A 25915-nucleotide genomic window follows, 5' to 3' on the forward strand; every position below is an offset into this window, starting at 1 on the left:
ATTAAGTGTTCACATGCCTTCCCCAAGCGTTATCCTCTCTATCCCATTCTCCAGCTTAAGGAGATCAGTTTAAGTATCATTTGTCTTGCTGTCTGAGTTGATAAATATTACTACTTCCATTTTGGAAACTGTAGAAGGTACTATGTCTGAAATTGTCTAAAATGAAAATCACAAATTTCATTCTGAGAATAAACTAATTCCTTACCTGCAGTTAATAGTATATTCTATCATGATAATAATTCAACCTGCCTTTCTTGGTAAGAATTCTAATGATGTTTTCAGTCCTGCCAAATAAGATGCAGTGATGGTATTGTGCTAACTCACACACACATTCAAACCAGAAAGTTTTATGAAAAACTCCATTATTCAAAAAGTGAGATTTACAGAAAGATATGCTACTGTTTCTATGAAACCTCCCAAGTAAAACTTAACTAGTAAAATTAGAACAGATAATTGCTTTTTTCTCAAAACAATGGAATTTAGTCTTTTGGGATTTTCTCCAAGTTAAGAGTATTATAAAGTAAACCTGAGATAAGTGTTGGAGACCAGAAATTTAAAAACCGCTACTAAGATGAAGACATTATTATTCATTGCTTAGTATGTTAAAAGAGCAATCCAACTTTGTATGAGGTAGGCTTGTAGAGCAGTAAAACTGATTTACAAACCAGGTAGGAGACTTGGTTTCATTACAGATACACAAAGAATCAGATGCTAGAATTCATCTCAGACCCAAGCAGTGGGCACTGTTTCCCACCTGACACTGCAGCCACCTGATTATCCATTATGAATTCTAGTAGCCACATACTTCCCTCACCCCCTTTTCAAGCCTGCCTGAAGCATTATGAGATACTCTGGGATATCAACATGTGTATACTTAACAAGAAATTCTCAGGGTTCAAATTTGCTGAAGTCATTATTACTCTACCCTGAGGAGTACCTAGCTCAAATTCTGAAACTTCTTTAAAATGCTTATTCTAGGTCATCCCTAGGTTAAGTGCTGCAAGTTTGAATGAAAGAATACCTTAGTCCCTAATGTCTAAAAGGTGTGCCACTTGATTTAGGTCCCTAAATCTCCGAGGATTCTGCAGGCAAACTGAATGAGGACATTTTCTTGGTTTCTTGACTCTTGGTGAAGCAAGAGATTGCTGCTGTTATTTGTGCTATCCATGTTCTCTGTTAAAGAAAAAATATAGTGAGAATGTTAAACTGAAAATTTCTAACATATTTGGATTAATATTTTCCTTTGTATTTGTTGACTTGCTCTTTAAAACTGAAGACCGATGAAACATTTGCCTGTCTCCCATTTTCTGTCTTAAATAAAATGTATCATAAATACCTCCAATCACATGAATGCAATGGATTAGATGAGTATGGTATTCTGGATAAACAGTTGTGAGTAATCAAGAAACCATAATAGTTAAGGATGACTAATTACAAAGATGAGTATTGGGAATGTAAGTAGTTTGAAAGTTGAATTTCTTAAATATCCACTTTGTGTGGAAATAGAAGTTCTTAATCAGCTGGCATAACTTGAAAAGCAGGCTGAGGGAAGAAATCGAGTCCTTGAAAATAATGCAGGCTTCCATTAATTGGCCACACTGCTGTCCTGATGAAAGCCTACCAGGGAAAGACGAAAATGGAAACTTCTAAGATAGAGACACCAGAGTCAGATATAGGCAGCCGCTCTTCAGCTCCATAGCTGTAAAAACTGGGGCCTATTTTCAAAGAGTGAAGAGAAGACTTGGTGGTTCATTACTGCAGGAGCCCCTCACTTAAGCTGGCATCATACTGTTTGCATACGGGGCTTTGAAATTGATTAGAACATCTTAAAAGCATGCAATCCAAAGCAGTTTTACCCTCATTTCCTATAGGCCTCCCAGAAGTCAGAGGCAGCTCTTAAGCTGCTGCTGAAGGAGAAACAAGGGAGGCTGTGTCAACACTGGGGATATAAGAAAATGGTCAGTGCTGAGGTTTCTGAGCCTGATGTGGTTAGATACTCATGTCCTTCCTGTCCTCCCAAACTTGACAAAACTTTTCTTTCACTGTTCCTTAATGAGTTTGGAGTGAGATTTTTTTCCCTCTTACATCTGAAGAATCAAAACCTACAAACCTGAAATACCTACCTTGATGTTTTCCGTTTGGGCTTGTAATAAGAACGCTGCTATACATTGTCGATATCTGTTTTCATGTTGTATGAGGAAAGCATTTTTCAGCCCAAAGACTAGAAAAAGATGAAGGACAAGACAACAAAGCATTCAATATGAAATCCATAGTTTCTGAGCTTAAGAACTTGGATTTTTGTTTGTTTATTAATGTGTGGGAGTTTTCTGTCCTGTCTATGAGAGTGCCCACTTAACTATGCAGACCTTTTTCTTCCCTAGCCAACAACTTCCGGGACTTGATGAAATACATTTGTGGCTTAAGTGATGGAAAATGTGTTCCTCCCCAAAGAAGAAATTTAGTGTATTAGATAGACTTTGTGTAAAATAAAATACTAATATGAAAAATAATCAGTTTCTTTGACCACCCCCCGCCCCCCCACCATTCCTTTTTTTGTACTTAAAGGCAAGTTAAACATCAAGACAAGGGTTAAACAAATTAAGATGTGGCAAACATACAAAAACCACCTGAATGCTTCACAGCAATCCAAGAAAAGCAAAAAAAAAAAAAAAAAGGACTCAAAATCCAACATCCACCAAATTATGTGAAATGTAAAACAAAAACAAAAAATGTTGGCGTGGTTTCTGTGTTTGAAAAGAAATGGTCCGTTCTGTCGTTTCCTAGCATCTCTTAAAGAAACAACAGGAGATTTTCCCGGGAAAGCAGATTTCCTTTCTTTTTATTACTACAGCTGGAGCTCTTAAAATGAAAGTTTGTCCTTGAATTATTGATACAACCCTAGGGATAAAGTTCTCCAGCCTACATATTCTTCCTATAGTCAGTTTATGTCTAGGAACAAAGCCAAGCCAGGTCGCACCGAGAACTACAGAGGAGGACGGGTGCCTCTTCCTGGCTGACCGTTAAGCTGACGCTTGCTCACAGCTGTTTTTCCTGTTCCTTGAAGTTCGTGGGTTTAATTCAGACTCACTGAGGCAAGTTGAGCCTCATTTCAGAATTGAAGCAAATATGAGACTTTTATTTTCTTAACTGTGAACTACTTAACTCTTACAAACTGTTAACAGTCCATCCCTCATAATTCCTAAATTCTACCACAACAAAGCCTGACGAGGTCATGAAATTCTGTCCAGCTTTTCTGGGGTGAGAGAACTTAAACCTATTAAAATGACTTTCTGGAAAAAAGATCTGGCTGTGTTTGTTTAACTTCCTGATTTTTCTCCTTATAAATTCCCTGCAGCAAGTGAGGCTTTAAAGATCAGGTGGTTGTTCTTGGCTGGATTTCAGAATCCATTTTCCTCATAATCTGTAGTTCTCAGTTATTTAAGGTATCCCTCATCTGTTTGGTTTGTAATATAACTACTAAAGACTTCATAAGCAAAAGTATCTTGTATGGCGAGGCTTAGAAGATAAAATAAGGTGATAAAAAAATTAAAAAAGGAGTAGCTCTTTTCTCCCTGATGTTCTAATAATTAACAATAGTTGACATCATTTATTAAGCACTTACTATCACTAGGCACAGTGCTATGTATTTTTCCTTACTGTCATTTAAACCACACATCGACTTTATAAGATAGGAAAACAGCCCAAATCACCAAAACAATCTTGAGAAAGAACCACCTCGGTGCTGGAGGAATCAATGCTCCCCGAGCCCAGACTATACTGCAGTGACCGAAAGAGTGTGTATGGTACCAGCACAAAAACAGACACATAGATCAATGAAAGGACAGAAAGCCAGAAATAAACCCATGTACTTATGGTCAATTAATCTACAGCAAAAGAGGCAAAAATATATAATGGAGAAAGACAATCTCTCCAAAAAATGAGCTGGGAAAACTGGACAGCAATGTGTAAAAGAATGAAATTAGACCACTACCTAATACCATATACACACACACAAAAAAAACCCCCTCAAAATGGATTAAAGACTTAAAAGTAAGACTGGATACTATAAAACTCCTAGAGGAAAAGATAAGTGGGATACTCTTTGACAAAAATAGCAATATTTATTTGGATTCATCTCCTAGAGAAATGGGAACAAAAGCAAAAATAAACAAATGGGACCTAATTAAAAATTTAAAAGCTTTTGCAGAGCAAAGGAAACCATAAAAAGAAAACCTACAGAAGAGGAGGAAATATTTGCAAATGATGCAGCTAACAAAGGATTAATTTCCAAAATAAACAGCTTATACAACTCAGTATCAAAAAAGCAAATAGCCTAGTAAGAAATGGGCAAAAGACCTAAACAGGAATTTCTCCAAAGGAGACATACAGATGGCCAACAGGCACATGACAAGATGCTCAACATCACTAGTTATTAGAGAAATGCATATCATAACAACAATGAGGTGCCACCGCACACAGGGCAGAATGTCCCATCATTAAAAAGTCTACAAATAATAAATGCTGGAGAGGGTGTAGAGAAATGGGAATGGGAATGTAAACTGCTGCGTTCACTATGGGAAACAGTATGGAGGTTCTATAAAAAACTAAAAATTACCAGATGACCCAGCAGTCCTACTTCTGGGTATATATCTGGAAAAGACAAAAACTGAAATGATACATACACCCCAATGTTCATATCAGCACTATAGTAGCCAAGATATGGAAACATCCTAAATGTCCATCAACAGATACACACACACACACAGGAATATTACTCAGCCATAAAAAAGAACAGTGCCATTTACAGCAACATGGATGGACCTAGAGATAAGTAAAGTGACATCTTAACAGAAAGACAAATACAGTATTTCTTATGGAATCTAAAAAAGGGATACAAATGAGCTTATTTACAAAACAGACTCAGAAAAAAAATTCATAATTCTCAAAGGGGAAAGGTAAGGGAGGGATATATTAGGAATCTGAGATTAACAGATACACACTACTATATCAACATCGTGTCTGACTCTTTGCAACCCCATGAACTGTAGCCTGCCAGGCTCCTCTGTCCATGGAATTTTCCCGGCAAGAATACTGGAGTGGGTTGTCAATTCCTCCTCCAGGGAATCTTTCTGACCCAGGGATTGAACCTGCATTTCTTTTGTCTCCTGCATTGACAGGTGAGTTCTTCACCATTGTGTCACCTGGGAAGCCCCACTGTATCAACATGTGAAACAGAAAAAGAGGCCTTCCCTGGTGGCTCAGTGGTAAAGAATCCACCGGCCAATGCAGTGGACACGGGTTCGATCCCTGATCCAGGAAGACCACACATGCTGTGGGGCAACTAAGCCTGAGCGCCGCTACTGAGCCTGTGCCCAAGAGCCCAGGAGCTGCAGCTGCAAGGCCCGCATGCTGCAGCCGGCTGCAGAGCCCGCATGCTGCAGCCGACTACAGCTGGCTGCCCTGGAGCCTGTGGTCCAGCAGAAGCCACTGCAGTGAGAAGCCTGCACACTGCAATTAGAGAGTGGTCCTCACTTGCCGCAACCAGAGAAAAGCCCACGCAACAACAAAGACCCAGCACAGCCAAAGAGAAATAAAATTAAAAGACAGATAAACAAGGACCTACTACATAGCACAGGGAATTAAATTCTTCAGTACCTTGTCATAACCTACAATGGAAAAGAATCGGAAAAAAATGTGTGTGTGCGTGTGTGTATAAAATGGAATCACTGCTGCATACTTGGAACACTGTAAATCCACTATACTTCAATTTTTTAAAAAAAGTCAACTAATTCCAAATAAGGACACAGATTAGGTGTAGTTTTCTAAGGTCACACAGTTTGTGAATGATACAGCCAGGATGTGAAACTAGGTTTCTGTCACTTCAAAGCACAATCCCTTTTTTTCAGACTTTATTCTGTTTCACCCTACAGCTATTCTGACTCAGGCACTGTATCTGAACAGTTAAAATAATTTAAATTATTTAAAAATTTAAAATAATTTAAAAACAAAAATGAAATGGTCGTGGCAAATTAAAAAGTAACAAAACATGGTGGAAGTATGGTTTTAAAAAGGTATTGATTTAAGAAAGAAAAGGAAAAAAAAGGAATACAAAAGAAAAAACATGCCTCTCCCAAGGGAATCCTAGGATGTCAGGGCTAGGGATGGCGGGGCTGTGGCTGACCTGAGCCCAAGCTGCTTCCCTCTCCTGCTGGGCGATCACACGCCTTCCTCGGCTCACATCCATAAATCCTGGCAGAATCTTCTAACTACAGCCACTCTAGTAAGAAGGCTGTGTCCCTCTGAGATGCCCCTTTCTAAGCTTGCTCAGGAAGGCTCTCTGGTTTATGCAGATTTTGGCCTCTGATCTAAAAGGCCTTAAGGCCTCTCCAGCTGTTTTTCAGCAAAGCTGCTATTTCTTCTAAGTAGAACAGACAAGGGAAGCAGAAGGCTCTAGTTCTGGATGCAGGTTCCTCCCACCCCACTGGAGCCCTGCTGCTCTTGGGGAGAGTTTGGATACACTGAGGATTTAAACATTCAAATATAAAACCTAGTTGCATAACATGCTGATGTACACTGTGGCTATTACTTGTTGGTGTGTTCACGGTGCAATGTTGCCGTGCCATGTATAGGCTGGTCCCCTGCTACTGACTAGGGACCAACCAGCCCAGGGCTGCTGGACTGGGTGCTACAGGGCTTGGACTGTCGTCCCTGTCCTCTCCTCCTTGGTGCAGGAAGGCACTCCCCTCCTACTGTCTTTGCTGGTCTCCTATGAGCCTGTACCCAAGGCAGAAAGAGGCCTGATTCCTTTCGAACACTGCTGCCCTCCCACCCAGTACTAAGTCAGCCAAGATGTCCTTCAAGTCCCTCGGAGACCCAGGGCTTTCCTGAAAGGATGTATTGATCTTTCATTGTTCTGAGGACTCCATCTTTGTGACTCCGAGGCACTTAGAGAGTGCCTGGTTCTCAGGAAATGCTTGAAAAACAAAAATATATATTTCTGATCTATACACATGTGTATGTATGTACACATATTTATATGTTTATTTCTGGCATTTTTCTATAGAGCAATTGCAGTAAAATATCTTAGGCTTTCCTAGCATGTCTTGGTTTACCAGTGCTTTAACAATAACATTGGTACTAAAATGATTAACAGACCTAATAATAGCCATCATTTACTGACTGCTTTACCTGCATTATTTAGTTCTCATGACAACCAACTGGGGAAGATATTATCTTGATTTTATCAAGATGAATTATGAACAAAGCTATTGGAAATGATGGAATTCCAGCTGAGCTATTAAAAATCCTAAAAGATGATGCTGTTAAAGTGTTGTACTCAATATGACAGCAAATTTGGAAAACTCAGCAGTGGCCGCAGGACTGGAAAAGGTCAGTTTTCATTCCAATGCCAAAGAAGGGCAATGCCAAAGAATGTTCAAACTACCATACAATTGCCCTCATTTCACATACTAGCAGAGTTATGCTCAAAATCCTTCAAACTAGGCTTCAGCAGTATGTGAAGTGAGAAACTTCTAGGTGTACAAGTTGGGTTTAGAAAAGGCAGAGGAACTAGAGATCAAATTGCCAATATTTGTTGGATCATAGAGAAAGCAAGGGAATTCCAGAAAAACATCTACTTATGCTTCATTGACTATGCCCTTGACTGTGTGGACCACAACAAACCGGAAAATTCTATAAGAGATGGGAATACCAGACTGCCTTACCTCTCCCCTGAGAAAGCTGTATGAAGGTCAAGAAGAAACAGTCAGTACTGGACATGGGATGACTGACTGGTTCACACTTAAGAAAGGAATAGAACTGGACATGGGATAACTGACTGGTTCACACTTAAGAAAGGAATATGACAAGGCTATATGCTGTCACCCTGTTTTTTTAATGTATATGCAGAGTGCATCATGCAAAATGCCAGGGTGGATGAATCACAAGCTGGAATCAAGACTGCCAGAAGAAGCATCAACAACCTCAGATAGGCAAATGACAACCACTCTAATGGCAGAAAGTGAAGAGGAACTAAAAAGCCTCTTGATGAGGGTGAAAGGGGAGAATGAAAAAGCTGGCTTAAAACTCAACATTCAAAAACTAAGATCATAGCATCCAGTCCCATCACTGCATGGCAAACAGAAGGGCAAAAAGTGGAAACAGTGACAGATTTTATTTTCTTGGGCTCAGAAATCAGTGTGGATTGGTGACTGCAACCATGAAATTAAAACACTTGCTCCTTGGAAGGAAAGCTATGACAAACCTAGACAGTGTATTAAAAAGCAGAAATATCACTTTGCCGACAAAGGGCCATACAGTCAAAGCTATGGTTTTTCCAGTAGTCATGTATGGATGTGAGAGTTAGACCATAAGAAAAGCTGAGTGCCAAAGAATTTCGATTTGTAGGACTGGAGTGCTAGAGAAGACTTGAGAGTCCCTTGGACAGCAGGGAGATCAAACCAGTCAATCCTAAAGGAAATCAACCCTGAATATTCATCGGAAGGACTGATGTTGAAGCTCCATACTTTGGCCACCTGATGCAAAGAGCTGACTCACTGGAAAAGACCCTGATGCTGGGAAAGACTGAGGGCAGGAGGAGAAGGGGATGACAGAGGATGAGATGGTTGGATGGCATCACCAACTCAATGGACACGAGTTTGAGCAAACTCCAGGAAGTAGTGAAGGATAGGGAACCCTGGCATGCTGCATCCATGGAGTTGCAAAGAGGTGGATATGACTTAGCAACTGAACAACATCTGTGGCTTAGAAAATTTACATATTGAATTGGCCCAAAAGTTTGTTAGGTTTTTCCGTAAGATCTTACAGAAAAGGCAGAATGAACTTTTTGGCCAACCCAATACCTTGCACCCACAGTCACACAGTTAGCAAGGGGCAGAGCTGGGTCATCCAAGTGTTGGAAGCAAGTCCAGTACTCTTTCCATAACTAGCCTGTAGAATGAGTGATATTTAACTACATAGAAACTCAGTATTATTTTTGTTGAAGATTTAAATTGGATTCATGTCCTGCTATCAAAAAAAGGCCAACATAATACTCTGGGATGGCAAAGAGTTGAGCTGAATGATGGAAATAAGACACATACCTGACACATGGAGTGGATCGAGACCTCTGACAACCAGTCTGTCTAGTGGAATGGGCTGGTCGATGACTGTACATGAACCACCTTCTTTGATTACTGCTTGCAGCTCAGGAGTAAGTGAAGGGCACATTAAGCCAGGGTCTGAGCCTCCAAGTTTCTGAAATTTAGGGGGAAAATAATGCAAAAAGTAGGAAATAAATACTGACACACACACTTACAGTACATCCTTAAATAAACTGATTTTTAGAGACAATTGTTTGAATCCAGCTTACTGTTTTTTTAGGATCTTGAAAAGCATTTCCCAAAGTACACAGTGATTTAAAGCAGTGTTTCTGAGCCCCAAGTTTAATCACCTGAGTAAATAAATGGTTAATTCCACAGCCTGGAAACATTAAATCACCATCACATCACTGGAAAGATCTTCATTTCCAGTATCCCTCTGTAGTACTGAGTTAAATGAGTGAGAAAGAGGAGCCTCATCTAGGCCCACTCTATCTATGGGATCTTACACTAAAATCTAAATAAATAAGACTCCGTGCTCTATGATTTATAAATAACTGAAATTATTTTGAATATATATGCTAAATTAAAAGAAAAAGGATGTCAAAAATTGTGATGTACATGAAGCAATTTGTGCACTAAATAGCAAAGAGAAATGAAAAAACAACATTCCTTATTTCTTTTTCCAAAAAAAGAGTGACACCTGATGTCTTCTCTGGGTGGTTATTTCTGCTCCTGTGAAGTCAATAAAATTCTCAGATTTATCAGAGAGAAGAATTTAAAGGGGGATTTAAAACAGGTAACATTCCTTATTTCAGAATCAAGTTGTGAAGCATGGAAGCAGAATACTATAACATGGTCAGTAATGAGTCATGGGCTCTGATCTGTGCCACTATGTAAAGAGAAGGTAAGCTGTGCTTAATGTCAGGTTTTGGAAGGGGACAGAGATTTTTCGGGGCTTGACCTGTTCAGACATGCTAGTCTGGCAGCTAAAATCAGGAGGCCATCCAAGTTTCGAAACTGACTCTTAGTGTCTCCAACAGCCACTCCCTCCCCAACCACCGATCAACTATTCACAGATTGATTAATGGGTATCTATTTTATTGCTTGTGAGCTAAGTCACTTCAGTTGTATCTGACTCTCTATGACCCTGTGGACCGCTTCTCTATCCATAGGATTCTGCAGGTAAGAATACTGGAGCGGGTTGCCATGCCTTCCTCCAGGGGATCTTCCTGACCCAGGGATCGAACCTGCATCTCTTATGTTTCCTACATTGGCAGGCGGGTTCTTTACCACTAGTGCCAAGTGGGAAGCCCATTTTTTTTTTTTAATTGAATATAGGCTCTTAAATTATTTAGCTTAACTAACCAACATGCCACATTCCTGGTGGCTCAATGGTAAAGAATCTGCCTGCTAATGCAGGAGACACGGGTTTGATCCCTGGGTCAGGAAGATCCCCTGGAGAAGGAAATGGCAACCCAACTCCAGCATTCTTGCTTGGGAAATCCCAGGGACAGAGGAGCCTGGTGGGCTACAATCCATGGAGTCGCAAGAGAGTTGGACACGACTTATGGACTAAAACAATAAACGACAGAGACCAACACGCCATCTGGGAGCTTAGAGTATTAAAATATCCGAGAGATCCGGTCTCACGGTCTCAACTTCGGGGTAAGGCTAGCCACTGAGTGAAAGAGCGAGTGGGTTAGAACATTAAGTATCTCTGATGGCCAAGGAGAAACTGCAGCTCTTCCCACCTCTAAGGGCTGCAGAAAAGGCCCCTTCCTGAAAGCACTGGCCTCAGTCAGGGAACAGACTGTGAAATGGGAAAGTGGTGGACCATGAGACCCATGGCTTAACGGGGAGTAATGACAACAGTGGTAACAATTAACACTTAAAAGAGGAAAATCCCTAGTCTTAGAAGAGATTTTGTGGCTCTAGCCCTTGGTGACTCTTTTTTTCCCTGTGATGCCAACTGTACATCTGTTTGGCATCTGCAGTTCTTAACTACAGGTAGACTCTGAGAGACCAGGGCCCCTTCCCACCCGCAGCCCCCTACATCATCATTTCTCAGGAAGGAGGTGCACTTTCAAACTAGAATGCATTTGGCAGATGGTTTCAAGAGGCCCCCTGCTCTGACAACTTTCACTGTGGTGGACAATGTGGATGAGGAAAAGGCTGATATGGACAAAAGGATCTGAATTTCATTTGTTGAGGCTGGCCAGGCATAAAGTCCTGTGGCTTCTGGGACTCCCCTCAAAAGTATATGGACTTGAGTCATTCTAAAAATACACACACCCTTTGGCATCCTTATGAAATGGGACTTGCTTTTGTTACTGACGTTTTTCAGTTCAGAACTCTATGACAGAAAAAGTCAATACTTTTAAATGCCTCCATTTTATGGAGGGTAAAGTCCAATTTGAAGTACATGAATTTTTTCTCTTTTTAACAACTTATTCAGAAATATCTCCAAACTCATTCAACAGACTTATTTAGAAACAACAGATTTTTACCTTTTTGTTGCGCTTAGTTTTCGTAACTAAGAGGAAATCATCAAAGAGAAACAGATAAACATCTAGGAATCTTGTGCTTTCTGAGGAAAGAAAGAAGATGAAATTGGGGCTGGAAATGGCAAGCAAAAGTTTTTTTTTTTTTCTTTTTAAATCAAAGAAACCCTTTAGAAAACAACACAGAACAGGGATCTGGGTGTAGGAGACTCAGGGGGCTCCAATCATGTGGGTCAGAAAACTGCATTACAACTGAGCTGATTTCTACCTAAAGCAGGGACCTGATGTGAGCTCACACTTTCAACTTTAAAGATATTAGTGATGCATTTCATGTGGATCTAAGATAACTTCGGTGATATTTGTAGCGGTCTCAGTTAAGCCAGGACACATCTATTGACCAACAGTACACCAGCATTTTTGCCTCCTGACTCATCCGGGTGTCACTGGCAAAGGTATACATTACTAGAGAAAAGGCACTTTGTCACTGACGTGGACTGAACTGCATAGCCCCCTAATTCTCTGTGGAAGCCCCAACCCCCATTGTGTACTCGGAATAAGGAAGTAATTAAGGTTAGATGAAGGCTTAAGGGAGGACCCCGGTGAATATCATTCAAGAGGACACACCAAGGCACGCTCGCGCTCTCTCTGCCACGCATGGACACTGAGAAAGCTGGAAAGAGAGCTCTCACCAGGAACACATCAGCAGGTGACTTGATCTTAGACTTCCACCCTCCAGCACTGTGAGAAATAAACATCTCCTGTTTAAGCCACCCAGCCGGCAGCATTTTGTTATGGCGGCCCTAGCTGATTAAGAGTCATTAAAACAATTTGTTTCTCGAGTTTTGCAATGTGTCTATACATGTTTAAAGTCTTCATGTAGCTTTACATTTACAACCTTTTCTTTATATAACTTTTGATGATAACTGAAGGCAAATAGGCTTTTCTGCTTTTCCCTAAGGAGACAGCAGTAGAAGGGGAAAATATTGGAGAGATCGCTCCCCTTCTTGATTTAACTCTATCCCTTAGAAATTAGAAATGGTTAAATTTAAATGATTTTAGAGGAACGGACAGTCCTTTCAGAGGGGAATATGACAGGCACTTAAAGGAAATATAAGAAAAATCAAGTAAATATTTTTTATTATTCTGTTTGTTTATATTATTCTAGAAGTTCTCTCTTGTATATCCTGGAAACACAATGTCTAAGATTAAATTAATAGATACAATATCTAACACTCCCCTTCTTTAAGTTTAGAGGAAAGATACTTCCTATATTTGCCCCGAAGAGAAATTAGATATTTTATTCAATCTTGAATTATCCTTGAATATTTTTTAAGTGTTTTCCATCACTACTAGAAATTCCTTTTGGCAAACTGGGCTGTGGCACAGACTGCCGGTGGTCTCTCAAAAACAATTCTTATTTTGTAGTAATGAAATTTCCAAGTTTTAGTGGGTAGATGTTTACTGTGAACAAATACATGTGCCAACTCTCCTTGTAGCTGAATGTGACCAAGTGACTGAATTCTAACCAATGGGATAGGAGTTAGAATGCGGGCAGAATTCAGTCACTTGGTCACATTCAGCTACGAGGAAAGCTGGCACATATACTTCCAAGCAGCCACCTGTGCATCAATGATTAAGGCAGAATCTTGCCTTCTAAGAGCTTTAACTGTAATAAGAGCAGACTCATAATAAACACAGACAAGATTTGAGATAAATTCAAGAACCGACAGTGCTAAAGTAAAGATGGGATTATGAAAAAGGATGACTAAAAGAGGGACATTGTAGGCCTAAAGCCAGAGTATTCATATTTGCTATACCGGGAGTCTGAAGCTACGGGTCACACAACCAGTTCTGAGACTAACTAACTGGTGCGGTTCTAGCTCGGTTCGGTCTTTCTCTCACAGAGCCTGAACTGTGGGGTTCCCATCGCACTGCGGGGCTTCCCTGGTGGCTCAGCTGGTGAAGAATCTGCCTGCAATGGGAGAGACCTGGGTTCGATCCCTGGGTTGGGAAGATACCCGGGAGAAGGGAGAGGCTACCCACCCCAGTGTTCTGGTCTGGAGAATTCCATGGACTGTACGGTTCACGGGGCTGCAAAGAATTGGACATCACTGAGTGACTTTCACTTCACTTTATCACACCGCTAGGGGACAGAGCAGCCCCACCGGCTCACCCCAGCTCTGCAGCGGCCTGGACAATGGGTGTTCTCCAGGTGCCACAGCTGGCTACTTGGCCATCATACTGGCTTGAACTTCACTCACTTCTATTTAGAAACACCAATCTGTGGGGGGCAGTGCATCTGTGGAAGTTATGTGCTGACATGAATTCCAATGGGAAGCTGGTTAAACTTCAAAAGTTATAAAAACGTGTACCTTCTGGGAATGAGAAAATGCACTTATTTAATCTTAACACCACAGTTTTTAAGGCTAGAACAGATTCTGAAACATATTAGTAGTAGGTATCATCGTTATCACTGTTATCACCACCGTCATCACCAATATTTACAGAAGAGATTAAGGAAATTTAAACAATTTCCCTAAAGCCCACCATTGGTGCTAAAGCACCTAATTCTTGGTCCAGTGCTTTCCCCATTCAAAACAATACCCTATTTCTTCTAATATTATTACCCCCACCACATTTCCATACCAACTCTGAGTCAAAGTCCCAGTGACTTTAAACTTGATAGGACACTCCTGTATGACGCCGCCTCCCCCTCTGATGAAACCTGACTAACAGCATATACTGTTAGACAGGAGCCTGGTGTTACTAATATTTACACAGGTCTTCCTTTTTGATCCACACCCATTTCTAACATTTTAGGATAGGCTAGTGCAACTCACTCTGTTGGGGAAGTTGGTGGACACAGGGAAGAGGTGAAATAAAATCTCTGATAATTCCAGGCAGAGGCCAAATCTTGGAGGGAAAGTCATATGACTGCACACAGAACTGTGTTTTGCTTCCTTACTTTTGGTTTTGGTTGGATCTGGCTTTGTCACAATGATATAGTTATTTCTGAAATTGTAATAACATTAAAGGGAGTGTAAAACTGTTATCTTTTCAAAGGCAAGTGGGGGCAGGGGGAGTCTACAGGTGGAGAATGGTTGAGAAACAAAGACCCAGACTCTTCCCACCTCACCCTGCTTCACTGGAGCCTTCAGGTTGGTCTCTCTGCTTTGTCTCCTCCAGCCACTTTGCACACTGCTTTTCAGAACTTGTTCTTCAACAACTTTTAACCCTATTGTGTCCCTGTGTGAGGACCCAGTGGCTTCCTGCTATCTGCAGTCTCCTGGCTGGATCCCTCTGGCTTCCAAGGCAGTCCCTAAAATTCTGGAAGCCAGCTAGGTTGAGGCAGCCTGTTGGCTTGGGTCTGAATGCTGCCATTAACTTGCCAAGTCACCTTGAATGTGTTATGGAACTTCCCTGTATTTGTCCTGTGATGTGGGATTAAATGTAACTTCTCTGCATAACTCACTGGCAGGAGAAAATGCACGTAAAACTCCTTTGCTGTGAAACATCAGGCGTGTCTGAGTGGGCAGGGCTTATGTCCCAGGCTGACATCGAACACTGTCTTGAAAATAGAGCAGATTTCTCAACAGATGTGTCCTGAATAAGGACTTACTGCCCAGCAGCCCCTACCGACAAGATCTCAGACGACTATAAACATGCAATCTCACATCCTACAGGGCTTCACACACTGTAGGTGCTCAATCAAGATTTTGTGAAGCAATGAATCAATGAATGAAAGCAAATCTTACTTCAGTTGGGCAGCCTTTCTGATCATGACATTTACTGAGCGCTGATTCTCTACCAACTATTCTTCCAAGAGCTACCTACATTCAATAGCTCACTTAAAACCTCACAACAAAGAGGGGAAACTGCAGTGTGGGGAGACTGCTGAACAAGGCTCCTGGTTACAGAGACAGCAAATGTGGAGCTGGGAAGGGAGCCTGGCGGTCAGCTCGGGGCACACCCTCTAACCATGCTGGGAGCCTGTTCTTCCAGGTGGCCTCTGCCTCCAAGCCTTTTCTCGTGCTGTGCTTTTCATTTGGGATGTCCTCCCTCCTGTCCTCCCACTGACCTAACATCCTTCTATTCGCCAGAGTCCGCCCCCTCCAGTCCCAGGGACCACAGGGAGCCTCTCCGGGGCACTCCAGCATCGGACTGTCCTCCGGACTCAGACTGCAGGTCTGCTTACTGGGGCAGACCTTCTCAGCTCGAGGGAGAGGATTATCCAGGATAGTGATTCTCTATCCTGTAACCCCGGGCAGCACAAAGTGTGTTACATAACAGATTCTCTGTCAACACTGACAGTCTGACTGCCCAGCTCAATGAGGGTGGGAACGGCTGATGTCGAGTGTTTACTAGATTCCAGATCTTGAGCTTGGAGAGGGAAATGGCAACTCACTCCAGTATTCTTGCTTAGAAAATCCCATTGACAGAGGAGCCTGGTAGGCTACAGTCCACGGGGTCACAGGAGTTGGACACGTCTTAGCGACCAAGCCACCACCACCACCAGACCTTGAGCTAAGCTCTTCACCTGGACTTCAGTCTTGTAAGATACACACAGTCACCCCGTTTTAGAGGCGCCCTGTGGTCTGATCAAGCTGGAGTCTGTGTGACTCTGCAGGATGCTGATTCACATCTGCTGTCACCTCTGCCACAAGCAAATGCAGTTCCTGCCACCCTTCTGTTAGCCGCAGCTGGACAAGTTACAAGGGAGCAAAGGTGTTGGGTTTGTAAAGGAAGCAGTTATTTACCTGCAAGAGTTAACTTTCCTTCATAGAGAAGGTGTCTGTTGGTTGGTGACAGGATGTTTTCTGCCATGTGTTCTTTAAAAATGTGTTTCAGGCACTGGAAAAACAAGGGAGAAAAATCAAAGAGAAGTTAGTGATTAGAAGACAGCATGTTCCAGGAGCTAGGGCAATCCAACTCTGTCTACAAAGTTGGAGACGTTTGGAAATGCCAGTAAGTGGCCATGGGACTGGGGAAGAATAGGAAAACCTCTTAGAAGGACCAGCCCAGGAATGGCGTGATGATGCCAGCCTCCCCACCACACACAATGCCATGTGGATGAAGGCTTTACATCAGCAAGATTTATAATTCTGGTGGGCAGCTGGGGACTTTGTAATAAGATTAGTGTATTTCCACCCAAATGCCAAACGTCTGGAAAGGGACATACGTTCTAACTGATCCCTTTTGTACCTCTGGAATGAAAAACCTTTTATCTCGATCCCAAAGTGGAGGCCACACTACAATCTCCTGTAGATGTCTGAACTTCTGAAAATTGTCAAGCCACTTCACTTTTCCTTCAAGATCCCCTAAAAGACAAGACACATCCAATATATTTTAAAATGCATGAGACATTACAGCATAAAATTTAACCAAGATCCATAGAAATCATTCAGACACTGAACCCCCTGGAATCAAACTACATCTTAGGTTCATTTAACATATTTCTCGCTGTTTGAACACCTTAGAAAAACTCACTAATTTGAAATCAGCCTCTTGCAGAGAAAATGAAGTTGAACTAATTCAGTAAATTGTAAATGTGCATTTTTATTTCAATAATACTAATAATGCCCCTGGTAGCTCTCTCATATTCCCTGTATCATACAGCTGGTGATTACAGGAAGGAAAAAAAATCAGACTAACAAGGACAAGCATGTCTTTTTGTCTTAATCATAAAACACACATTCCCTTTATGGTAAAGTTGATTATTTCTTTTGGTAAGAATGTGTTTTTTCTTCAAAGGTTTGTATTAGTTTCCCAATATTTTTAAATAACATATCGCTACTGAGGTTTTCAAATGATTTTTGAAAATATGGAGGGCAAGTCGTAGACCCACAGAATTAATGGTTAGGGGAATCTATGAGAATTCACTATCTTTAAGCTCATAAACTCAGAGGAAGGCCACAGGGATGCCTTTCCTCAACAAAGAAAATTCAGATTTTATTGAGAAATTCCTGGAAGAGATGTTATTATCTTCCTCACAAACCTATCAAAATGAGTAATAATCTTCAAAATTACTTTAAAATTTAAAAAAGTCTGTCTTTAATTGAATTTTCTGTCAATCAATTTGATAAACTTAATTCTAGTTCCTTGGGTCGGTCATTAGAGAATTTGAACAAAAACTTAAAAAAGGAGTGGTCATTTTACTTTTAAACATGCAAAAGAAAAAAATATATCATTTCTGTACAGCTGATAATTATCAATTTGAATTGTTCCTTTTTTGATGCTCCCTAGGAAATCTTTTATGGACACCTATCACGGATTTCTTTATTTGGATTTGACTATACATAGCTACCCAAATAGACTTAAATTATTACAGGGCTTGCTCTTTTATCTCCTAATTTCAGTTCTAAATATTGCGGTTGGCGTTATATTTAGATTGGCCCTCGATTTCAGTGACCTAAAAAAAAAATGACAGTGGTAATTTATCCTCCAGAAAGGCTTTTCATGCTGTTTACTTCCATTGCTTTGTGTGTGGGTTCAGTATGGATGTTAAAAACAAACTGCCTTCATCATCTGGGAAGTAGAAGTTTTCCTGCCTGAACTCACATCTGAAAATCGTGGAGATGGAGCCAAGTCCTGCGTGAACCCTTAGGAGTTAAGAGTTCTCACAGGGTTGGCCAGGATGTGAGTGGAGCCCATTGTTTTGAGTGTGTTTGATTTACATTGCAAACTCAAAGTCAAATCCACATTTCCAGAGCCAGTGACCTCAACCCAATGGAATCACCTCCTAGGTTGGAAGCCCAGCTGGTTCCCAGGAGCACCAGGGCCCCCCAACTCTTTGACTAGAGCTGACACTGGGGCTTTGGGTCCCTCATTTCAGGGACTTACGGATTGACTTTTCCACCTTTTCCTTGATGGAGTAGATCATGATTTTCTCCGTAGAGTCTGTACTCCTTTTCCAGATATTCTTCAGCAACAAGGGGTATCGAGTCAGCCTGTGTAGTGGGGCCACGAGCAGCTCAGGTAAGTGAAGGCGTCTACACTGGTCATTTTGCTCACACCACTGGGGAAGGCAAAACCAGGCCCATCAGAACATCGTTTCTCCTATTGGGGCACTGAGGAATCTGGACACAAGAAAACCTTAAGAGATCTCACTCAGTAATGACATAACACCCCTGTGAGCTTGCTGGGAAAAATTATAAGGACTGAATATTCATTGGAAGGACTAGATCTTGCTTTTGAAAATTCCTTATTAAACCGTCTTAGCAAACATTTATCTACTAGTACTGAATTCAGGATCTCAAATGGGTTTTTTTTTGGCAATGTGCCTAAGAAGTATTATACACATATTCCAGCCTTGTTTACCCTTCTGACTGACTTTAGTTTTCCCTTTTGCTCTTCCCTGGCCCCTGGGGTTGATTTCTGGGTTTGCCAACTCTGCTACCACCTTTGCTACAGTGCAGTTAGGAAAACTGAGAATCAACAGTGGATGGGGAGAAAGGAAAAAGAAGGATTTTTGCTTATTGGGTGAGTTCCGTAACTCTCCTTTGTTGGAAGGAATCAGAATAATGAAAAAATGAGGCTAAAGAGGCTAAACTGATCTACATCACACAGAAGAGAAATGAGAAGAAAAAAGACACAAACGGTTGTCAATAGCGAGAGTTTGTTCAAGGAGGCGGCTGCCAGGTGTACATGCAATGGGGAAGACATGAAAGGAAATTTTAGTAAGTACTGCTACATGTTAGGCCTTACAAATAGCTGAGAAAAGAAGTGAAAGGCAAAGGAGAAAAGGAAAGATATATTCATCTGGATGCAGAGTTCCAAAGAACAGCAAGGGGAGATAAGAAAGTATTCCTAAGTGAACAATGCAAAGAAATAGAGGAAAACAATAGAGTGGGAAAGACTAGAGATCTCTTCAAGAAACCCAGAGATACCAAGGGAACATTTCATGCAAAGATGGTAACAATAAAGGAGAGAGATGGTATGGACCTAACAGAAGCAGAAGATATTAAGAAGAGGTGGCAAAAATACACAGAAGAACTGTATCAAAAAGGTCTTAATGACCCAAATAATCAAGACAGTGTGATCACTTACCTAGAGCTAGACATTCTAGAGTGTGAAGTCAAGTGGGCCTTAGGAAGCATTACTAGGAACAAAGCTCATGGAGGTGTTAGAATTCCAGCGGAACTATTTAGAATCCTAAAAGATGATGTTGTTAAAGTGCTGCACTCAATATGACAGCAAATTTGGAAAACTCAGCAGTGGCCACAGGACTGGAAAAGGCATTTTCATTCTAATCCCAAAGAAAGGCAATGCCAAAGAATGTTCCAACTACTGCACAATCACACTCATTTCACATGCTAGCAAGGTAATGCTCAAAATCCTTCAAGCTAGGCTTCAATAGTACGTGAACCAAGAACTTCCAGATGCTAAAGGTGGATTCAGAAAAGGCAGAGGAACCAGAGATCAAATTGCCAACATCTGTTAGATCATAGAGAAAGCAAAGGAATTCCAGAGAAACATCTACTTCTGGTTCATTAACTACACTAAAGCCTTTGCCTGTGTTCATCACAGCAAACTGCGGAAAACCAGACCACCTTACCTGCCTCCTGAGAAACCTATATGCAGGTCAAGAAGCAACAGTTAGAACCAGACATGGAATAATGGACCGGTTCAAAACTGGGAAAGAAGTATGCCAAGGCTGTATATTGTCACTCTGCTTATTTAACTTCTACGCAGAGCGCATTATGAGAAATGCTGGGCTGGATGAATGACAAGCTGGAATCAAGACTGGCAGGAGAAATACCAATAATCTCAGATATGCAGATGATGTCACCTTAATGGCAGAAAGTGAAGAGGAACTAAAGAGCTTTTTGGTGCAAGTGAAAGAGGACAGTGAAAAAGTTGGCTTAAAACTCAACATTCAAAAAATGAAGATCATGGCATCTGGTCCCATCATTTCATGGCAAACAGGTGGGGAAAAAAATGGAAACAGTGACAGACTATCTTCCTGGGTTCCAAAGTCACTGTGACGGTGACTGCAGCCATGAAATTAAAAGATGCTTGTTCCTAGGGGGGAAAAAAGCTATGACAAACCTAGACAGTGTATTAAAAAGCAGAGACATCACTTTGTTGACAAAGGTCCATATGGTCAAAGCTATGGTTTTTCCAGTAGTCATGTACAGATGTGAGAGCTGGACCATAAAGAAGGCTGAGCACCCAAGAATTGATGCTTTCGAGCTGTGTTGTTGGAGAAGACTCTTGAGATTCCCTTGGACAGCAAGGGGATCCAACCAGTCAATCCTAAAAGAAAGAAACCCTGAATATTCATTGGAAGGACTGATGCTGATGATGAAGCGCCAATACTTCGGCCATTTGATGCAAAGAGCCGACTCTTTGAAAAAGAACCTGAGGGCAAGAGAAGAAGGGGATGACAGAGGATGAGATGGTTGGATGGCGTCACTGACTCAATGGACATGAGTTTGAGCAAACTCTGGGAGATAATGAAGGACAGGGAAGCCGGCGTGCTACAGTCCATGGGGTTGTGAAGAACTGGACACAACTTAGTGACAACAAGAACACACATGGAAGTCACAGCCACCACCCACCACCCCATTTTGCTGGCTCCATTCTTTTCTCTGGAAGAAGAGAGCTCTTTCTCTTTCTCCCTGTCTCTTCCCTTCTCCAACTGTCCCCCTTTTCTCTCCTAGCCTCAAGCTTTGCAATTCTCCTTGTCTTCCATACCCTCCTACCCTAACAGCTAGATCACATGTCTTCTAAAAACTTCCAGGACTCTTCCTTATGGGAATTCTGCCATGCATGATCTTTCCCACTTCCCCACATACAGATGGCAGGTCAGAAAAGTGAGCCCAGAGGTCCATGGAGGATGGAGCTCTAGGGGCTAGGCTTTAAGGCTGAGGGACCACCTCCCCTCTCTGCACCTCAGACTCCTCTTCTATAAAATGGGAGTAGGTATTAGACGACTTCCTAGTTCTCATCCAGCTCAAAATGGCTGTGATCCTCACTGGGGTTGAAGGGATGCAGGAAGCAGAGACTGCAGCCATGAAAGGGCTGGGAGCAGAAAGAGTGGAGGAAAGAGGTGTGGGAAGGCCATCATCGTTTGTGGCCTTCAGTTCAGTTCAGTTGCTCAGTTGTGTCTGACTCTCTGCGACCTCTCTGTCCATCACTAACTCCCAGAGATTTAGTGGCTGATTGCTGTACTGAGTCACCGGCAGCAGCACTGCGCTACCTGCTGGTCCTTGTGGGAAGCTGGGGAGCTCCAGCAATTCACTTCTCATCAGCAGTCAGGGATTCCCTCAAAATACACAGCCCTGGGTCACTGCTCCAAATTTCCATGCCGTGGGCAACAGCTTTGGTGGCCAGCACCCACTGGTGTTCAGGGTAAATATAAAGGCACTGAATCTCCCCCAGATATCAATCAGAAAAGAAATACCAGTGGTAAATAATTTAGACAAAGATCCAGGCAGAGATACACAAAATATTTATAGTGTTTTGAAAGGTCTCAGAAGAGCAAAAAAAAAAAAAAAAAGATATTTGATAATTCTAAAAGTGAAACTATTTCTTTCATTTCTCTGTTGGCTTTACTTTTCATGTCTATTAGGGAAAGAAAAGAAACTCTCTGTCATGAGAAACTGGATATACAAGTCCTTTCCTGGATGGGTCTAGATGAGTGGAATCTGCTTCAGTTTGATAATAAATAAATTTACATATAGTTGGGAGATCAAGATCGTGGAATAGAAGGACATAGACCTCACCAACTCCTACAAGTACATAAAAAATACACCTACATGTGTACCAATTCTTACAGAATACCTACTGAATGCTGGCGGAAGGGCTCATAGAACCAAAACTGCCAGGAAGATCACCATGCAACAAGGTAGGATGGGATGGGACCTGTACTCCCGGGAGGGAGCTGTGAAAGAGGAAGGGTTGCTTGCCCTAGGAACAAATCTTGCTGTCTAGATCAGCCAGAACAGAACGGAAGCTGCAGAGGCTCAGAGAAGAGTGCAGCAGTTGGCTGAAGCAGGTAGAAAAGAGAGACCGGCACACCTGATCGCAGCCACCTTGCTGCACTCCCTGGCTCCATGCATGTGTCTGCGAGTGCAGGTCGGGGGTGGGTGCTGAATCTTGGGTTTCAGCAGACAGATTTGGGGAGAGCACTGGGGGTGGCTGTGCAGAGTCTGAAGCGGCCAGAGTGTGGACTGGGTGGCAACTGGGGCTGTGTGTGGGATGAAACTTGGGTCTGTGACAGAAGCCCTATTGTTGACGAGCACCTGAAGGGAGAGGTGGGGCCCCACAGAGTGCTCACAGAGGGCAGGGCTCTGGGAGCACGTGAGTACCTGCTGTTCCCCCACACAGAGGTGGGGTTGAAATCTGAGCTGTATCAGGAGAGTTCGGGACTTTAGTGGCTTTAGGCTGCCGGTGCCTCTGTAAGTTAAGTGACTGTGGGACATCCAAGCAGAGGACTGATGCTCCCATAGCTGGGGCAAGTCCAGAGTCAGCAGCTGCGGGTTCTGCAGGTACACATATGTGGAGGTGGGGCCAGGGTCTGTGCCCGTCCCGTAGCTCGGAGGGGGTTGAGGAGCATGACTACAGGCAGCTAAGAAAGGTCCTGGGGCCTGACTTCAGGGAATCTGTGCCCACAGATCTGAGCTGGTGGCTTCATGAGCACAGCACCTGAGGGACATCCAGCCCAACCGCCTGCACTCCCGTGGCTGAGGAGGAGGTGGGGGCCACACCAAAAACCGTGTACTCTAAGCACACACAGGGGGTGACAGACACGACGGAGCGCATTTCAGCGGACAGCTCCTGATGCGGGACACTCATGGTTCCTCTCCCAGTGGTGATGCTTCAGGACTGCCTACCCCACACCGCAGCTCAGAAACAAGATGATCTGGGGGCTTCTACTACAACTGGGAGCAGACTGCGCTCCCAACAAAGCTGTGACCGCAGACCAAATAGGAGGCTCTGCTCACCACAGGAACAATCACACTCCCTATGAAGGGGAGAACCACCAGCACACAAGGAGGAAGGACACGGGAGGCACCCATACTAAATGCAGCCCTGGCACCAAAAATATAAAGACTCACTCAGATGACACAAGGATGCTCCTACATAAAAACAGCTCTTCAAGACCATAGGAAATAACTGTTTCTCCTAAATCCAGGGGCAAAGAAATAAAACTGAAACCAAGAAGCAGAGGAACTATTTCCAAAAATAGGACAGGAGAAATCTCCAATAAAACAGAATGCTCTACCAGATTCTGAGTTCGAAAAGAAGATAAGGCTTCCCTGGTGGCTCAGTGGTGAAGAATTCACCTGCCAATGCAGGAGGCATGGGTGTGATCCCTGATCTGGAGTCATGAAGCAACTACAGAGCCCACAGGCCACAGGCTACCAAGCCCTCATGCTGCAACTACCAAACCCACTTGCCCTTGGAAGAGCTCGTGCTCTGCAACAAGAGAAGCCACCACAAGGAGAAGCCCACACATCACAGCTACACACTAGCCTCTGGTCACGGCAATGAACTCAGCACAGCCAAAAATAAATAAAATTATGAGAAGAAAGTAACAACCAACAAATTAAGAAAGGGCATTGACATAAATGCACATCACTTTAGCAAGGAACTACAAATATAAAGAGAAGCCAATGAGAATGAGAAAATGTGTATGCTGAGATAAAGGCAAGCTAAAGGGCAATAAATAACAAACTAAACAATGCAGGGTTTCCCTGATGGCTCAGCAGTAAAAATAATCTGCCTGCTAATGTTGGAGACATGGGTTTGATCCCTGCTACAGGAAGATTTCACACGCTGTGGATCAACCAAGCCTGTGTACCACGACTAATGAGCCAGTGCTCTAGAGCCTGCACATCACAACTGCTGAGCCCACACACCTCTACTACAGAAGCCCGCATGCCCTAGAGCCCATGCTTCACAATAAGAGAAGCCACAGCAATGAGAAATCCGTGCACCACACCAGAGAGTAGCCTCCGCTCACCACAACGAGACAAAAGCCTGTGCAACAACAAAGACTCAGCACGGCAATCAATCAATCAATAAATGTATTAAAAAAACAATGTAGGACAAATAAGTGATCTAGAAGACAGAATAATAAAGGAAATCAATCAGAAAAGTAGACAGAAAGTCAAATGAAAGAAAGAAAATACATGAGATTTATGGGATAATATAAAGTGAGCCAATCTACAATCTAACCTACCACTGGAAAGAAATAGAAAAAGAACAAATAAAGCCTAAAGTCAGCATAAGGAAGGAAATAATAATAAATCAGAGAGGAAGAAATAGAATAGAGATCAAAAAATAGAAAAAAAAAACAAACCCAAAATCCAATGAAACCAAGAGCTGGTTTTTTTTTGAAAGGTGAAACAAAACTGGGGCTTCCCTGGAGGCTCAGTGGTAAAGAATCTGCCTGCAATGCAGAAGATGTGGGTCTGATCTCTGGTCAGGAAGATCCCCTGGAGAAGGAAATGGCAACCCACTCCAGTATTCTTGCCTGGGAAATCCCATGGACAGAGGAGCCTGGCCAGGCTGTAGTCCACTGGGTTGCAAAAGAGTCAGACATGATTTAATGACCAGAAGAACAGCAACAAAACAAATTCACAAACCTCTGGCCAGGTTCACCAAGAAGAAATGAAAGGACCCAAATAAAACAAGAAATGAGAGAGGAAGCATAACAACTGATTTTGCAGAAACACAAAAATCTGTGACAGACTACTACAAAGAATTATATGCCAACAAACTGGACAACCTACAAGAAATGGATAAGTATTTAGGGACAGACAGCCCACCAAAACAGAATCAAGAAGAGATAAATAATTTAAACAGATTGATCACTAGAAGTGAAACAGAATCTCTAATAATAACAAAAAAAAAAAAAGGTCCCAGACTTCCCTAATTGTCCAGTGGTTAGGAATCTGCCTGCTAATGCAGGGACATGAGTTTGAAACCTGGTCTGAGAAGATTCCACATGCCTCAGGGCAACTAAGCCCATGCATGTGTTTGCTGAAACTAAAAAAACCAAAAAAAAACAATCCCCTGCAAACAAAAGTCTAGGATCCAATGAGTTTGCTGGGGAATCCTACCAAACATGCAATGGACTTATACCAATCCTTTTCAAACTCTTCTTTAAGACTGAAGAGTAGGGGATACCCTAAAGTCATTCTATGAAGTTACTATCACTCTGATACCAAAACCAGAAAAAGACACTATGAAAAAAGAAAATTATAGGTCACTATCTTTGATGAATACAAATAAAAAACTTCTCAACAAAATTCAGCAAACCAAATACAACAAGTAAAAAGGATAATAATATACACGATCAAG

The 25915-nt window shown here is 42.2% G+C and overlaps 1 protein-coding gene across 1 annotated transcript in view; it reads right to left on the reverse strand.

Annotated features, from left to right (window-relative positions):
* PLEKHG7 (pleckstrin homology and RhoGEF domain containing G7) overlaps nt 1–25915 on the reverse strand; it is a 90510-nt gene that overhangs the window by 606 nt on the left and 63989 nt on the right. The window contains exons 11-17 of the mRNA XM_043446476.1: nt 18443–18617; nt 16805–16920; nt 16360–16453; nt 11609–11688; nt 9102–9255; nt 2124–2221; nt 1022–1173 (exon numbers count right to left, since the gene is read on the reverse strand). Coding sequence (XP_043302411.1) covers nt 1066–1173; nt 2124–2221; nt 9102–9255; nt 11609–11688; nt 16360–16453; nt 16805–16920; nt 18443–18617 — 825 coding nt within the window. The 3' untranslated portion in view covers nt 1022–1065. The remainder of the gene's footprint in view (nt 1–1021; nt 1174–2123; nt 2222–9101; nt 9256–11608; nt 11689–16359; nt 16454–16804; nt 16921–18442; nt 18618–25915) is intronic.

This window comes from Cervus canadensis, chromosome 25 (genome assembly GCF_019320065.1).
Source record: "Cervus canadensis isolate Bull #8, Minnesota chromosome 25, ASM1932006v1, whole genome shotgun sequence".
NCBI classification, from domain to species: Eukaryota; Metazoa; Chordata; class Mammalia; order Artiodactyla; family Cervidae; genus Cervus; species Cervus canadensis.